Source organism: Helianthus annuus, chromosome 2 (assembly GCF_002127325.2).
Source record: "Helianthus annuus cultivar XRQ/B chromosome 2, HanXRQr2.0-SUNRISE, whole genome shotgun sequence".
NCBI classification, from domain to species: Eukaryota; Viridiplantae; Streptophyta; class Magnoliopsida; order Asterales; family Asteraceae; genus Helianthus; species Helianthus annuus.
In genome coordinates, this window is record NC_035434.2 from 163,221,283 (window position 1) to 163,238,535 (window position 17,253).

Consider the following 17,253-nt stretch of genomic DNA (forward strand, 5'->3'; position numbering starts at 1 on the left):
TCTTTTGCCCTTCTAACCGCACTAGCAAAAGCCCATTTAATATCCATCAACTCCATTTCTTCCTTGTCGATCTGATCATAATCTTCATTGGTCATGTTGATGTTTCCAAGCTGACCTGCTACCAAACCACAGTATGCACTGACCATGGTGTTGATAATCTCCATATGTTCCTTAGCAACTTCAATGCTAAGGTGTGAAAGATTTGAGTTGTCGACTCGGATTGTGTGATGATTTTGGGGTTGAGGTTGAGGATTGCTTGTATAGTGAGCTTGCTGTTGTTGTTGTTGAGGTTGTGGTTGTGGCTGTGTTGGAACAGGAATGTAAGACCTCGGATCGAATTGAGGTTGTGGTGGAGCAGCTGTTGACTGAGGAAACGGAAAGGAACTTGAACTTGTATTGGACACAAATGCAGTCTGCAGCTTAGGTTGCTGTTGCTGAGCTGCGGCGGATCTTGCCAAAGCATCGAATCCTGGAAGATACATTTCTGTATTCTGAGGAGCTGGAGCACGCCTTGCTTTCCTAATTTCTTCATCATTTTTATGTTCCAGCTTTTGAATGAACTCGTAGATGTTGACTTGATCTAGAGTTCCAGTATGCTTCAACCGTTCAATGAAAGAACTCCACTTTGGAGGTAAGGCGTCAGCAAATCTACTCACCATGTCTTGTTGAGTAGAGACAACTCCATAAGCACACATCTCACTAATCAAATGATAGAAACGTGTGATCATATCATTCAAAGTCTCGTTTTCCAAAAACTGAAAGGATTCAAACTCTTTCTTCAACAAATCATGCCGAGATTTTCGAGCAGCTGCATTGCCTTCTCCTCTAGCAACTAAGGCATCCCACAATGCTTTCGTGGTCTTGCAATATGAGAACTGATGGTAGATGTCTTTGTTGAGTGCTTGAGTAAGTGTGGCAAAGGCCTTTTTCTCCAATTCATAAGCCTTCTTGTCATTTTCAAGCATATTGGCATAACCCTCTGAAGTTGACGCAGCAGTTTCAAGATTAGTATTGAACGCATTGATAAAACACGTCCAAAGATCAGTGCTTTGACCTTGAACATATGTGTGAAAACGGTTTTTCCATGATGGAAAATCGTTCATATGGTTCAACTTAGGTGGACGATTGTTGCTGCCAGTTTCACTCTCACTAATCAGAAGGTTCTGAAGACTTTGACTTTGATTGGATACCAAAGCCCATTGACTTGGACTGATTGATGGCTGTGGAATCATACTCTTTGCCCAATCTGAAGCAGTGACTAGCTCTTGATTGGATCGTGAGTCTAAACTCCAATCCCACGGACTAGTACAACTCATTTTGATCAAATATAAGTACCAAACCTACACACCACAAACTGTTAAGTGCAAAAACAGATATGAATCGAAAGATGCAACCTGTTCGAAAGATCAATATTTGTTCGAATGATCAACAAGGTTCGAAAGATCCTTGTTGAGTTTCGAACAAAGACTTCGAAGGATTGACTTCGAAAGATTGACTATACGAAGGATCCTTATCTTTCGAAAGATGATTTCGAAAGATTCTCCTTATGTTTCGAACACAGGTCTCGAAAGATGACACTTGTTCGAAGAATCAACAGTGTTCGAAGGATCACTGTTGATGGCTCGAACAATAACTTCGAAAGATAACCTTGAAAGATTCACCCAACACGAAGGATCCTTATCTTTCGTAATGAACAGTAACTCGAAGGATGTATCTATCGAAAAGATTCCTTGACTCGAAGAATAACACACTGACTTCGAAAGATGTTCGAAGGATGGTTATCTTTCGAATCTCCTTGATCGAAGGATGATCCTTCGAGCTCGAAAGTTATCTTTCGTCGGTCTGACACACTGACAAAAGTACTGATGGGTTGGTGAGAAAAGTGACAGGTTGGTGTACCAACTTTCGGCAGAAAGGATATGGTCTGCCAACAACTTTTCACCAAACTTTTTGACTTTCAAAAAGTTTACTAAAAATAGGCAACCTTATCCTCAACCAGTTCACCGGAATGATAATCGGAATATGACCGGAAAAATCAAAGTCACTTAAAAACAAGTTTTCAAGTTACCCAACCCAACCTTGAACACTCCCGATGGTTTAGAGCTCGTTTTTCAGTTTAATCAAGCAAGAAAAACCACCAAAACGGGTGCTAAACCTAGTGTCCAAACACACCAAGAACTTGAACAAAACCCGGTTTTAAACAAGGTAAAGAGCCAAAGCTCTGATACCACTTGTAGGTCCCTCTTGGAGGATCGAGAACAAACCTAAACCTTGTTATACAAACTCACTAGCGAGTGCGGAATCCAAGCTAGCGAGCAAACCGGGATGATGCAAGAACAAACACAAGAACACACAAGACTCAACGATTAACACCACTTGTATTAATGCGTAGAAAGTTTCCGGTTACAAGCACAGTGTTTACAATCAGTTTGCAAACTCTCAAAGTGTGTGTGTGTGTGTTTCGGACAGAATGCTCTCAACTCTTGTCTGTCTCTCTAAGTGTGCATCTATCTTCTACACTACACTGCATGGGTATATATATACCCAGCCCATGATGTCTGGTCGAAGGATCTGATAGATGGTCCGAAGGATCATCTTTCGGATATGATGCTTTCGAAGGATCAGCAAGGACCTCGAAAGATCACCTTTCGAGGTCTAATCATTCGAAGCATATCTTTCGAGCACCTCGAAGGATCAACAGTATCCTTCGAGGCTATCCTTCGACAGAGAACATCTTTCAATATTTACCAACTGTTTGGCCAAGTCAAACTAGGAGGATAGTTGACTTGGTCAAACTTACAAGGCTAACTTGGACATCGTTTACATATAGACCGAATACAGACAAAGTACAGACACAAGTGCACCAACAGAATGGCAGTTATTCCCGCCAAATTCAACCGCCATCATAACCGTCTCTCTTCTCAAGGTATATATGTATGTTCACGTTGAGAGTGACATGGAAAATGATCTTCAAAAGTGAAGTTCAGTAGCAACAATGTTATAAATCTTATGCTTGGTTCCTCACTGATCCTCACGTAAGTCCGCCCCTGTTATAATTTTCGTTTTTTCTATTTGGTTTTGAAGATTTTTTTATTACAACCTAAATATTATTTATAAAACTTCTAACTATTAAAGCTTTATAAAAAAAATTGATAACCTTCTAGTGTGCATTTCGTACATCCATTAATAAAAAATATAATTAACGTATTCTTTAGAATAAAAAATAAATTATATTTGGATTATATAATTAAATAGTTTTCGATCTATAGCTCTATGATAAGTATGGAATATGTAGAGTTGATTAACAATTTTACTTTCAAAAATAGTTTCGAAACACATGTATCTATACCTAATTAATACGTAATTTCAGTTATATATGGTCTCAAGGACTAGCCGCGCAGGTCCCTTAAGTACTCTCGAATTCTCAGAGATGACCCTAAGTTAAAAAAAGGGCCCATTTTTACAAGCCGCACCGGGCTTTTGAATTCTCGAGAATGGCCCTAGATAAAAAAAATAGGATACCCCTGAATTTTTCTTCTAGTTCCGCCACTGTTTATAAGGAACCCGTACTTCTAGTATTACGTGCCAATATTTGATCAAGAATGTTTATCCATTAAAGCATCTACAATGTGCACCCCGCAAACCTCTATACAAACCGGCATCTCACCACCACATCATATTTACAAACTTTCCTAAAAATTATAAATTTTTTCACAAAACTCCACAAACCCCATTAAAAATAATATATTACACACAGTGTGTGTGTGTGTGGGGGGGGGGGGGGCACAAGAAGTCTAACTGAGGCCCGGATCTACTGACTTGAAACGAATTGGACGTGTTGTCCACTGGGATCATGGCCAGCCCTGGGGTGGCAGGGAGGACCACCGGCCAGGGCTCTGATATGTCGAAGGGCACATTTTTTATGAAAAAAAACACAATTTATATATGTTAAATATCTTTTAATAGGGTATACACACGTACAAACACCAACATAGGTCCACTTACAAACTATTGTTATGGTTTAGATTAGTTATTAGCCCATTGGCATTAGGTTTAGACTTTTAGTGAGCTCAATACCCTATTTCGTTAAGGACTAAGGGCACGTTTTTCGAAGCTCGAAGAGGGTAACCGAATTCTCAGGGCCGGCCCTGACTGGGATGCCAATGGATGAGCGAAAAGCACCGCACCGTGGCTACTCTTAGCATATATAGAGACTCAATTTACATAAGATTTGCATTGACTAGACCAAGCTAACCAAGAGAAACACCCTAAACTCACTGGTGTCTTAGTGTAAATGTCATAAGCTGACTAACAAAGCGTGGGCTCTTGCCAAGCTAAACCCAAAAGTTTTTAGCAGTGAGGATTGTGGGTACTGAAATAAAGTTATTGGTAGTTATCCGTTCTTTCCAAGCTCTCTCCTAGTGTCTCCCTTCTATGTAACGTTTTTCTTGTTTTATTTTCCTATCTTTCTCATGGTTCCAGAAGAATAATGACAGTTGATGAAGATACCATAAACTGTTTGGCTTTTGCGGGCATAGAACTAACATGAAGAGACTCTTTGTTCATGTGTCCATGTGCCATGTGTTTGCGCGAATCTTTATCTATTATCACATCAACATACAACCTTTTGCATGTGAACAAGTTCATTTTGAATCAGATACATTGATACTGATAGATTGATATCTGAATTGACTACACAAATCTTTTATTCATATGCTTGTAGAAATTGTACCAAGAGAGACACAAATTGATATCATAAAGCCATTGTATAATGGTTTATGCATTATGAAAAAGTGCTATCCTACTCACCCCCATGATTTTCATCCTCTTACCTTCTTTTACAATAGGCCAGCAGGAAAAACAGAGATTTGTACCCATGATTTCAGATATTGTCACTTAGAATTGTACTCATGTTCCTTCAGCTATAATTGTATATCACATAATGTAGTACAAATAGCTTTATTTTATATAAATGTGTTCTTGCTAGTAGTAGTAAACCTACAAGCTATATGAATTAATATTATTTATTATTGTTATTATTAAAGGAAAGATATATATAAAAGAACATCTAGCTAAGTAGGGGAGAGTCGTGGTGGAGGTCGTGGTGTCGGTCCTAACAGTGGTGTTGATCTTGACTGTTGTTGGCGTACCTATTCTTCCATGGTTGCTTGAAATATTCGCATCGTCGTCTAGTCAGCCTCCAACTCCTATTGTAGCCTCTCCCTCCACCTTCATGTACCGAACAGCCCCTAGGCGATGATCTATAAAAAATAAAGAACATAATAATTAAAAGTAATTGTATACTTTTGGATCGACACGGGTGCGTGAGATCGCTAGGGTTATATATGTCAACCCAATTACAACCTAGGAATCTGTTTATAACCCATCAACTCATTTACAACTAGTCAATGATTAATACGAGCTATGTTTAGACTACACAGTTATATTTAGGTTTGTCTGTGTTATGCGTTATGATTGGTGTCAAATAATTATATTGGTTGTGCTTGGATTTATTGGTTAAACCCACCATTTAGTTTAGTCAAATTTCAAACACACGAAAAACTATGTTTACAAGTTATATAACTTTTGAGGTCCATTTAACTAGAAAAACTTGGTTACTTCTACACAATGTCAAATATGAAATATAAGATATGAATGCAATATATAGCATCATATTAGTTTAATCGATTTTCAAGCACACGAAAAGGGTTAAATTCTTATGCAACTTCTAGGATTTTGCAAAATCAATAATTAGAGAACATCATAATATACTCGATATATAGTGTACAACAGACTCCATCAATATAATAGACACATATAGAGTTTGTGAGCTTGTTGGAATCAAAGATGGACAACCTTTATATCATGTCTTTAAATATTCCATCATTGATATTCCCTTAGTTTGATATGAATAGAGCTACCTTACTGAAGGTCGACTCGTAAAAAACTAGAATTTAACTTGTTTAAATTGAAAATTATATTTAATATTAAAAGTTAATATTTGGGAGGTAGATTCATGGACCTTATTATGTCAGCTGAACCTGAATGAGCCAACAAAAGACTTTACTTTGGTTCGAGCTCAACTCGTTTACAAATTCTAACCGGATCATTCATAGACGAGCCGATTTTGAGCGAGTTTTGATCCACAAACTTTTTATTTAGACAACCATGGATATGAAAGAACAAAGTGACACATATATCATTACTTTTTAACAAAGTTATTGATCAGAACAAAGCATCGTGTGCTTGGTAAATAAAGTTACAAACTTCTACTCATTTTGCAGAAAAACGTGGATTGTTTTTGGTTAAAAAGAACAAGAAGACAAAAATAATGAGTGAATATTTACTTTATGTCACAAATCTCTTTTTCTCTCATACAATCTATATGTATATATGCTGATCATACGTAAGAGGTAAGAATATGCCAATCATCATCGTTAGTATTCGTATATATTATGGTTATTAGAGAAAGATATGGTGTTTATAGATCGAAGAAGCAAGATTTACATATGGTGTTTATCGACCTTGAAAAGGCATATGACAGTGTCCCACGACAACTGATTTGGGATAGTTTGGAGGATCGAGGGCTACCCAGGAAGTATATAGACATAATTAAGGATACATACGATAGAACAGAAACTAGTGTTCGGTCACCTGTAGGGGATACAAACTTCTTTCCTGTGGAGGTAGGACTACACCAAGGGTCTGCGTTGGGCCCTTTTCTTTTTGCGGTTGTCTTGGTTGAGTTGTCCAAGTTGATTCAGGAGACAGTTCCGTGGTGCATGCTTTTTGCAGACGATATTGTCTTGATTTCGGAGACTAAACAGTGCCTGAACGCGAGGGTAGAGGAGTGGCGTGTAGCTCTAGAGGGAAAGGGCCTAAGGATTAGTCGATCAAAGACTGAGTATCTACACTGCGATTTCAGTGGTTCAGCCGATGACGATGACACCCAAATCACAATTGAGGATCAATTGGTCCCGCAGGTAACTAAATTTAAGTATTTGGGGTCGTTTGTACAAAGAGATGGTGACATAGATAGTGATGTAACCCATCGCATACAGGCGGGCTGGTGTAGATGGAGGGCAGCCAGTGGAGTATTGTGCGATAGGAGGTTCCCAACTAAACTAAAGGGGAAATTTGACAGGGTAGCAGTTAGGCCGGCTATACTATATGGGACAGACTGTTGGGCTATCAAGAAGACACAAGCACGCAAAATGGAGGTAGCAGAGATGAGGATGCTGAGGTGGATGTGCGGACACACGAGGTTAGATCGGATAAGAAATGAGGTTTTTAGGGAGAGATTAGGAGTGGCTAGTATATCGGATAAGATTAAGGAGGGGAGGTTGAGATGGTTTGGGCATGTGAAGCGGAGGCAAACGACGGCACCAGTTAGAGTAGTGGAAACTCTTACTGTGGAGGGGAGGAGAGGAAGAGGCAGACCCAAACTGACATGGGATGAGCAGATTAGGCATGATTTACTAGAGTTACATCTTTCTGAGGACATGGTCCAAGATAGGACTTCGGGGAGGCGTAGGATTAGGGTTCAGGACCTCTATAGGGTATTACAGTAAGGTCTTAGGTGTATTTTAGGGACGTAGGTTTTCTTATCCCTTAAGTGACTTTACCGGTGATTGTCTCCTTGTGTTATGCCCAAATGATGTTGTGTGCTATTATACTTGATTTACATTGTATTGTGTCACTCTTATCACTTTCTTGGTATTGGTCTTGCTATTGGTGGCTTCTTTTTCTTTTTCTATATTCTATATTCTTTGACTTGGTATTGGCATGCGGTTCGTTTTGGAGCTGAGGGTCTCTCTGGAAGCAGCCTCTCTATCCATAAGGATAGAGGCAAGGTCTGTTTACATCCCACCCTCCCCAGACCCTATAAGTAGCTTTGCTATTTGTGGGATTTACTGGGTATGGTTATTGTTGTTGTTGTAATGTGCATTTTTTTGTAGTTTGCCCTTTTGTTGTCTTATAAGGTAGAGTAAAAGATGCCATTTTTGTCCCTGAGGTTTGGCCAGTTTTGCAACTTTCATCCAAAGGTTTGTTTTTCGGCATCTGATCCAAAAGGTTTGAAATCTTGCCACTTTCATCTGGCTCATTAACTCCATTCATTTTTCTCCATTAAGTCCGGTGTATTCCCGTCTTTTTTGTTAACTTAAAGGGCAATTTGGTCTTTTTCATGGGTATTCGGTCTTTTTACATCAAGTGAAAAAGACCAAATTGCCCTTTAAGTTAACAAAATAGACGGAAATGCCCTTGACTTAACGGAGAAAACTGGATGGGGTTAACGAGCTGGATGAAAATGGCAAGATTTCAAACCTTTTGGATCCAGACGCTGAAAAACAAACCTTTAACCTTTGAACAAAAATCACAAAACTGGCCAAACCTCAGGGAGGAAAATGGTATTTTACTCTATAGGGTATTATGAAATGTTTTTTAAGACCCAACATTTATTTTTGTGTTTTTTATCTTTGTCTTGTTTTAATTGTAGGGTACGACACTTTATGTTACGCTTGAACCATGCCCTATGTGTGCTAGAGCCATCCTTAAAGCCCGGATCGACACAATTGTATGGGGCGCTCCAAATAAGCTACTTGGAGCTGATGGCAGCTGGATCAGGTATTGACTATTTGACTTTATATATTTCAAAAACAAAAAAAAAACCACAATAACCGGGTTTGATTCGTATAAATTGCCATTTTGATTCGAGTTGTTTACTTTTAATCTTGTAGACTTTTTCCTGATGTGGGTGGAAGTGGATCCGGGTTGGATAAACCGCCCGCCCCTGTGCACCCGTTTCACCCAAATATGATAATAAGAAGAGGGGTATTATCGTCCGAATGTGCGGATGTAATGCAACAGTTTTTCCAGTTACGGAGAAAAAAGAAAGACAAGAAACCGGAAGCTGAACCAGCATCTCCACCTCAACCGTCATGTCTTCCCATCCCACACCATCATAATTCAAAGTTGGTCACGAAATTGCATGATGTCTTCGGCATGATGTTTTGTTTATAAATCAAATCTTTGTGACTCGTCATTCTGCTTTTGATAAGCTGCTGCTGCTGCGAAATTGCATGATGTCTTCGGCATGATGTTTTGTTTATAAATCAAATCTTTGTGACTCGTCATTCTGCTTTTGATAAGCTGCTGCTGCAGCTGCTGCCGCCGCCGCCGCCGCGACTGCCGCTGCTGCTGCTGAATCCTGATACATGTAACCGGCATTTAAACAAACATAAACTGAGGCATGATCACGCGTACCTGGTGCTGAAAACCGGAAAGTCGGAACTTATAATTTGTACAGTGATTTCAAAATAACTATTTTTAAAAGCAACCCTTTCTGACCCGAAACCTGTCCCAAACCGGATTCGTCCCGACCCAAACCAAAATAACCCTTTATTAAATCAACCCGTTTTGATTTGAGCCGCAACCCAAACCCGCCCGACTCGAGTCGTTTGCCAGGCCTAGTTCTGTTGTGTAAAATTGAGGTTATCCAACTGGTCATTAGCAGCTCTTTTTAAGTCCCACTGTTCAGAAAAGAATTTATTTCGACCCGCATTCCAATCCCTCAAAATCTTAGTATTCAACACTACATTCTTATTCAACTGAACAGACCCCAAAACACAAGTACCAACAGCTTTTAGCTTCTCAATAACAACCAAATCCTTCTTCGATATACACCGACTTCTTTACCTTCAATAAGTTGCTTCATAGACGGCTTTACAGTTTTCTCCTTCTTGCCTTTTTTTTCGTAGCGCCACTATTAGAACCCATGTTAACTGTCTTCTGCACTTTAGACATACACGTTCCACTATTCAGACCACTATTAGATGGGTTACGGGTCATAAACTAGTTGACGCTTTGACCTTATATAATATAAATTTCATAGTTATTATTTTAACTTTAAACATGTTGATAGCTCAACATGTTTAACTAAACAAATCAACCTGAATACAACCCGTTGATTAATTGGGTTAGAAATACTCGATGGAGAACAAACGTTATAACTTATAGGTTAAAGAAGGCTTATAAATGTATATTAACTGTCAGATAAAGAACAAATTTACAAAACAGAGTAGAACGACGAATCAAACTTGATCTGCATCCGGACTCGCATTGATTTCCTCCCGAAAGTCGTACTCCACCACAAGATTTAGATTGTCAACAAGTTTGTGATACTGTTCACATCCAGTACACTGGATAAAAACGTAAAAATAATTCAATGAAAATCCTCATAAATAAACGTAAAACCTGTGCACATAATAACACGCCACAAGTGTGAAATATAAAAAAATACCTGAACAAAAACCATCCCTTTTTCATAAGCTAGTCGGTCTATGAGCTTTTGTGATCTTACGCCACAAGCATTGCACGTAAATTGCACTAACAAGCTTCTTCTCGGGAGTTTGAGGTCAATAGTTGCTCTCTATATATTTCCATCGTCAAAGAAACAACTTTAGTTAAACATATCTTGTATGGGTGACCGTGAGAACCGCACTAATACAGTTCAAGAGGGTTATAGGTAGAAAAAACAAGTGGAAACTGGATTCGACCCACTTAAAGGTTATAGTTAAAACATATTGAATTCGACAAATAAAAGAAAAATGCAGATAAAGACATATTTTTTGTTTCTCTTTCTTTTGTTGTTTAAATATATTGATATACTTATTCGTTTGATTCTTCAATCAGATATCAAACTCACAAGCATTCCATGATCTCGGAAATATTCCTAAATATTTTCATGGTCAAAGAAAGAACATCTTTAGTTAAGCAGTTCGTGTTTAGGTGACCATGAGAACCTGTTACTAGAAAACTCATGCGACCAAACAATAAAAGAAAAAAAGTACATAAAGACGTCTTCTTTGTTTAATCTTTTTAGCTTGTTTGGATGTTAATTTCAATGTCTCTTAGTTCCTCCAAAGAAGAATTTTGGATATAATCACAAATTATTTTTAAAATTGGCAAATGGAAATTAAAGCATCTAATTCCATGGAATTACACTTCTCGTGATTACACAATTCTACGCATCAAAACAAACACTTTGTCAAATAATCGCGCAATAATTGATATACTTATTTGTTCGATTATTCAAACAGTCATCGAATTCACAAGCATTCCTTATCTCAAAAATATTCCTCACTGATAATATCATGACTGAAATCAGATGGTGTTTCATAATCTTTCCTCACTCTGGGTTCATTCAATTTTCAAGAATAACCAAACTAATACATTAGTAACGTGTAAAAAAAAAAAAAAAAAAAAAAAAAAAAAAAAAAAAAAAAAACCCTTCCCTACATTCTAAACAGAAAAACACTATGAATTCATCAACAATTTTGACAAAGTTACAAACTTTCATAACAAAAACAACAATTAAAAGAGAAATACTTACAGGGTTTGATTCAGCATCACCAAAAGACCCTTCTGCATTCAAATTATCATCAACCAAGCAAGAAATCACAAAAGGGGACACCTTTTTTGACCCCTTTTCTTTTGAAGAAGAAACCCCCAATCTGCAAATCAAAACCCACCAACACTTAATTAGAGAACTGTATGCACGAAAACAGCAAACCCTAGAAAATGATAAGTAAAAAAGAAGATATACCTGGGGAATTTGAGGGTGAATTTCGGTTTAAGGAAATTAGGGCATGAAAAAAGAGTTGTTGTTTTGTGAGGTTTAGGAGTTGTTGTAGGCAGAGAAAAGAGGGAAGAAGCAGTGGTGGCCATGGTTCCCAATCCAAGCAAGCAGGGTGTTGAACTGTTAAAATAAAAAAGCATTCAAATATGAAAATGGTTGAAAGGGATAAAAGGGAGAGTAAAAATTTAACAGAAAAGGATGTGCAAAGGCTTGCCACTTGCAAGCATAAAGTAGGTTTACTCTATTTGTTAAGATAAAGGATACGCGCTTTGTAATCCGATAAAAACATAATGGGCAATTTTTGTAATTTACTCAAATGGAAAAAACAAGAGAAGGGTAAAAGGAATCTACGGTCCATAGTGATTGGAAGTCATTAACTCGTTAATTACTTACCTCTTTAACATACACAACATTAGAAACTAAGCCACATAACTTCGAAACAAAAAACTACAAAGTTAATGTGTATATTTATCCGGGTTTTTTTATTACCAGCCCGGTTTTTTTTTTCACATACCCGAACTCGAAAATAGGGTATTCTAATACCCGGGTATAGAAAACCCGAATCCTACCCGAACCCAGGTACACAAGATATGGATTTCCTAGCTAATAGCCGGACCCGAACACGACCCGGGTATTGGCAATAGCCGAAAATTCAAAACACGGTCGTACCCGTACCTTGGTTTGTACCCGAACCCGAGTATTAAAAAAACCCGGTTTGTTCACCTCTACCCCTAGCAGGGGCGGACCCACCCCAGCCCAAGGTGGGCGGGCGCACCCCCGGGAAAAAAATTAATGCTATTTTTCGTCAAAAATCCCGTCCGTACCCTTTGGATTTTTTCGTCCACACAGCTTATATTATCAATTTATATTTAAAACTTTTTTTAGTAAACTCTGATTTTTTTTAAAAAACTACCTAAATTATATAAATTTATACTACCTAACTTAACCCAGATACTCAATACCTTAACCCACTATTTTATTAAACATAACTAGCCCACTAATTCCTAGCCCATTAACCAAACCCAACCTAAGTTCAAACTATAATAATTAAAATAAGCCCAATTGTCCATTAGAATTCCTCCCGCCCTGTCTCTCTTCCGTCGTCTCCTGCCAGCGATCAGCGGACACATCATCAGCCACAACAACACGTCATCAACAGCCGAGGACCACCGCCGTCGTCCGACACCAAACCAACCGGAATTCGATAAAAGGGTAAGTTTTTATGTTTTTTTTTTGATGATTTTAGTTGATGTTATAGGAGAAAAAAAGTAATAAAATTCTTAAATACGTTTGAAATTTCTTGTGTTTTGACGTTGTTTATGGTTGTTTATATGATTTTTAGGGTGATTAGGTTGTTTAGATGATTTTTAGGGTGATTACACACGATTTCTGGGGCTTGAATAGTTGAATATTAAAATTGAAACATTATGTCATGAAGCGCTGAACTTATGGATCAATTTGTTTGTGATCAGAACTATGAGTAGAGACGTTAAGTGATAATTGTATATGTTATATAGAGAAATTTGAGTTGCTTAAGAAAGTAGCTTTAGATGATGTTTTGGATAGATTTCAAAAAATAAAAACCCGTAGGGAGACGTTTTAATTATGTTTGTAACAAGGTTTGACGTGTTTTTGATGATTATATAACTTTAGTTTGATGTTCTTTTGTTTTACATGATGTGACACATGTGTCACCGCGACCATCAAATAAATACCAAGCCGATGAAATATTGTATTTCATACTTGGGATCTTGTATAAATATGTGTATCTTTTGCACATATCAATTCTTGTTCAATTTCAAACTTTATATCGCTTTCTGGAGAATTATACGCAAACTGGTGCGTAAACGTACTCAGTTTGAATGCGAAAAATACTCCGGAACACCAAAATATACTTAACATACCTTAAATAACCTTTACATAAGTTAGAAATAAGTTTTGAAGGCTTTGGTATGGCAAAAACAAGTTATTTCGCTTACAGGGACTAAACTTGACAAACTGCGAAAGTATGCCGATTCGTACTAAAACAGACATTCCGGAACATGCCCATAAGTTAAGCATGCCATAAATATCCTCTCCATAGCTTAGAAATAGGCTTTGAGGTGTTCGGTGTGCTAAAATAAACTTTTGGATCATTCAGGGACTAAAAGTGTCAAAAAGTGCATAAGTTTGCACTTTCGCGCATAACTTACGTTCTGAATACATCCGGACATCCAAAAATTTATGTAAGCATCCTAATATTATGCCTTAGTTTTTGGCATGAGAAAAATCCATTCGTCGCGTCATTTGGATCGTTTTTCGCGCTTATGCGCATTCCGTCGTAATTAAGCGAACATCGCGATCGTACGACCAAACGAACCAACATCCGGCATATTTTTGAGGATGTTTCATGTCCTCAATGTTTAAGCATCATTTTAGGGCCTTAAAGATGGCTTAACGGGCCTTAAACATGTCGGAAATGGCCCTAAACCACAACAGGGGACCTAAACTGTCATTTATGAAACTTGTTTTCTGAACTACACCTCCAGGCGACCCGCGTAAGCCTAGGAGCAACTCTCACGCGGGCCGCGTCAGCCCTGCAGATGCAGAAACTCGTTTTTCTTGCAAAATTTGGCCTTTCAAGCATCCAAGGGGCAATGCCTCTTCACAATCTCTGGGGTTAAGGTCACATTTTGATACCACAACATCTTGACAAGTGTACGAATGAGATCAAGGCACGATATTCAAGAAACAATCCTAACGGTCTTGCTTTTCCTATAAATACCCCCCCATTTGGTGTAAAACCCACAAAATCTGATCTAAAGCTCTAAGTTGAAGCCTTTGCTTCATACCTGAGCTCCTGGATCGAGATTAGCTTTCGGGGACCCTTCGTAAGTGCTCTTTCGTTCTTTTATTCGCTTTTCGAGTCCTAAAGTGAAACTATGTTTGACTTTCTGTGTTGACCAGCCTATGGTCAACACGAAGTTCGTTTGAACTTCATAACGTGAGCGTGATCACGATGGTTATAGTCCCTAGTGACTACACCTACTGATCACCACGTTATCTAGGCTCAGTGACGAGTCGTAGTTTCGGCCAAAATGCGCATTCTCGTGTATTTTGTAACCAAACTACTCGTGGGTATCAAAACCGTTTGTTTTGATACCAAACCTGTTTTCTAAACTTAGTTAAGCATGTTCTAACATGCTTAGCTCGTCACTTTTAGTATAGTGCTTATATAGGGTCGTAAGGAAAGCGATCTAAACAATCGCTTATACTTTCGAACCCGACCCATTTGGTCGATCTTTAGGATCCGACCAAACACATTAGGTGACCATAATTGTATAGGGAATAACCTTCCGAGGTTATACCTTATGGTCACAACGTTAGGCGTTCCAAGCGCGTTTTACGCAAACGACACGTTAAGGTAGCATAAGCTACCAAAACGGGTCGTAATGGGTCGTAAGCACTTAGCTTAAGTTTCACTATAGTATGTGGGCTTTGTTAAACCATATTACATGAGTCTCCATACTCGTTTGGTTTACGAACCCGCATCCTACCCAATCCTCCGATTTAGGTCCGGTATATTAACATAGTTACCTATATTTAGGTGCCGTTTGATATCCGTGATCTCTAGCATTATTTGGTTGTTACACAAAAACTTCAAAGCAATCTCAGGTGAGTACATAGACCCCTCTGTTACTGTTTTCCAAACTGTTTTGGGGTGAAACACATGTGCCTACTTGTTACTTTCATGCTCTCCTGTTTTCACTTCATATACTTGCTATGTTTATTAGTACATTTATAGTACATGATTACATTACATTTTATGTTATGTATGCCCATTGTGTGCATACTTAGTACATCACTTTACAATACACTTATGCTATGTACGCCCATTGTGTGCATACTTAGTACATCACTTTACAATACACTTATGCTATGTACGCCCATTGTGTGCATACTTAGTACATCACTTTACAATACATTTCATGCTATGTACGCCCATTGTGTGCATACTTAGTACATTGTTTTACATTGCATTTCTGTTGCATATGCTCATCCAGCATATGAGCACATTTTACTACATTTTGAACCGTTGTAACCATTTGACTATGTGAACCGTCTTAACCCTTTGATTATATGAACCATTTGTAACCATTGAACCGTGTGAACCAGTTGTATCTGTTGACATGATTTACATTTGACAATAGACATTTGACTATACATAAACATTTCTACAATTGTTAAACATTTCATCTTGATGGTTTGGCTTGAGTAAGTGATCTAAGTAACGAGGCGTGTGTAATATGATACAAGCATGGTGGATACGCCACTGGTACTTCCTATATATAAGTGTTTGTATGGTATTACATATCGTAGCGTTATTTGAATCATTTCAATTTGAGACATATAATATTTTATACAAATAACACACTTTTCACAAGACATTGATTTACAAACAACTTATCTTATACAAACTCATTTTACATGGTTATTCATTTAACCATACATTATTCTCTTATTTATACATATCATCTGATCTTATCGTTTTTCAAATGATTTACAAGACAAAGCAAATTACAAGGTTCATGACTAAACATTTTCTCAAACATAAGTCATGAATTCTGTTTTCACAAAACCTATGTATCTCACAGGCATTTTTATGCTGACGTACCTATTTTCACATGTGTTTTCAGGAGATGATGCATAGGACTTATCAAGACATACTTAGGCGGGCCTGTGCCTTAGTGACTTAAAACGAGACAAGAACTAGTTAATTTATGTTATGTAATCTTTGGTTCTTGTTTAAAACAATGTAAACTTTCATGTTTAATTAATAAAACGAAACTTCAATTGCCATGGATTTGAAACAATAAATTCTGTTACAACACTCCCCGACGTTTCCGCCACGTTTTGTATGTTCTTCGTGGCCGGGGTGTGACACATGACGCGACCCGACTCGACCCGAACCGACCCAATACAAACTGATTTTTTTACTTATATACTTAGGGGCCTAAAATTTTTAAAAATGTTCCGCACCCCATGAAAAAATTCATGGGTCCACCATTGACCCCTAGTCCTATTTGTGCACAAATCGGGTAATAGGCCATACCCAGTTCCACGTTGAAACCAATAACTAGTATGCTCAACAAGGTCAAAGACTAGGTATGGCAATAACCAGGTTGGGTATGGAACCAGGTTTTGAAAGAGAAAACGATCTGACTTTTTTCAGTTCTGAAATTGAGGGGTTTATTTTTCGGGTTTTAACGGTTTTGGTCGGGTATAACCAGGGTGGGACCGGTAGTAAATCATAAGGTATTGAACCTGTATATAACTGACAAGTAGGGTTGGTTATAAAATCGGGTATGTCGTACACGGTTTCAGGCTTATTGTTAGGTTGGATTCGGTACCTGTTTTTTTTTGTGTACCTCTTGTCTTATAGAGGTAATACAAGTAGGGTTGGTTATAGAATCGGGTACGCCGTACTCGTTTTAGGCTTATTGTTAGGTTGGATTTGGTACCTGTTTTTTTGTGTACCTCTTGTCTTATATAGGTAATATAGATAACAACCTATAAAATTTAAATGAGTCAGAATATGACAAAGTACCGAGAATCATGTTAGACACATGAATCTA

The 17,253-nt window shown here is 38.0% G+C and overlaps 2 protein-coding genes across 2 annotated transcripts; one reads left to right on the top strand and one right to left on the bottom strand.

The window, feature by feature from the left end:
- The first annotated feature begins 8,502 nt into the window (after positions 1 to 8,502).
- On the top strand, positions 8,503 to 9,059 carry LOC118488142 (tRNA(adenine(34)) deaminase, chloroplastic-like). The gene is made up of 2 exons (XM_035985311.1): positions 8,503 to 8,625; positions 8,739 to 9,059. Exons 1-2 carry the CDS (start codon positions 8,534 to 8,536, stop codon positions 9,019 to 9,021), a joined length of 375 nt encoding a protein of 124 aa, XP_035841204.1. The 5' UTR covers positions 8,503 to 8,533; the 3' UTR covers positions 9,022 to 9,059.
- Positions 9,060 to 9,988: 929 nt separating this feature from the next.
- Positions 9,989 to 11,757, bottom strand: LOC110926777. The gene is made up of 4 exons (XM_022170472.2): positions 11,606 to 11,757; positions 11,393 to 11,513; positions 10,301 to 10,429; positions 9,989 to 10,199 (listed from the first exon to the last, which is right to left on the bottom strand). Exons 1-4 carry the CDS (start codon positions 11,725 to 11,727, stop codon positions 10,092 to 10,094), a joined length of 480 nt encoding a protein of 159 aa, XP_022026164.2. The 5' UTR covers positions 11,728 to 11,757; the 3' UTR covers positions 9,989 to 10,091.
- Positions 11,758 to 17,253: the final 5,496 nt, after the last annotated feature.

Excerpts from the sequence above, each read along its gene's own strand:
- LOC118488142 (XM_035985311.1), top strand. The coding sequence starts at position 8,534 with ATGTGTGCTAGAGCCATCCTTAAAGCCCGGATCGACACAATTGTATGG. Across the intron at positions 8,626-8,738 it reads GCTGATGGCAGCTGGATCAG|ACTTTTTCCTGATGTGGGTG; the intron begins GTATTGACTATT and ends TTAATCTTGTAG.
- LOC110926777 (XM_022170472.2), bottom strand. The coding sequence starts at position 11,727 with ATGGCCACCACTGCTTCTTCCCTCTTTTCTCTGCCTACAACAACTCCT. Across the intron at positions 10,430-11,392 it reads GTGATGCTGAATCAAACCCT|AGAGCAACTATTGACCTCAA; the intron begins GTAAGTATTTCT and ends GGAAATATATAG. Across the intron at positions 10,200-10,300 it reads AAGGGATGGTTTTTGTTCAG|TGTACTGGATGTGAACAGTA; the intron begins GTATTTTTTTAT and ends GTTTTTATCCAG.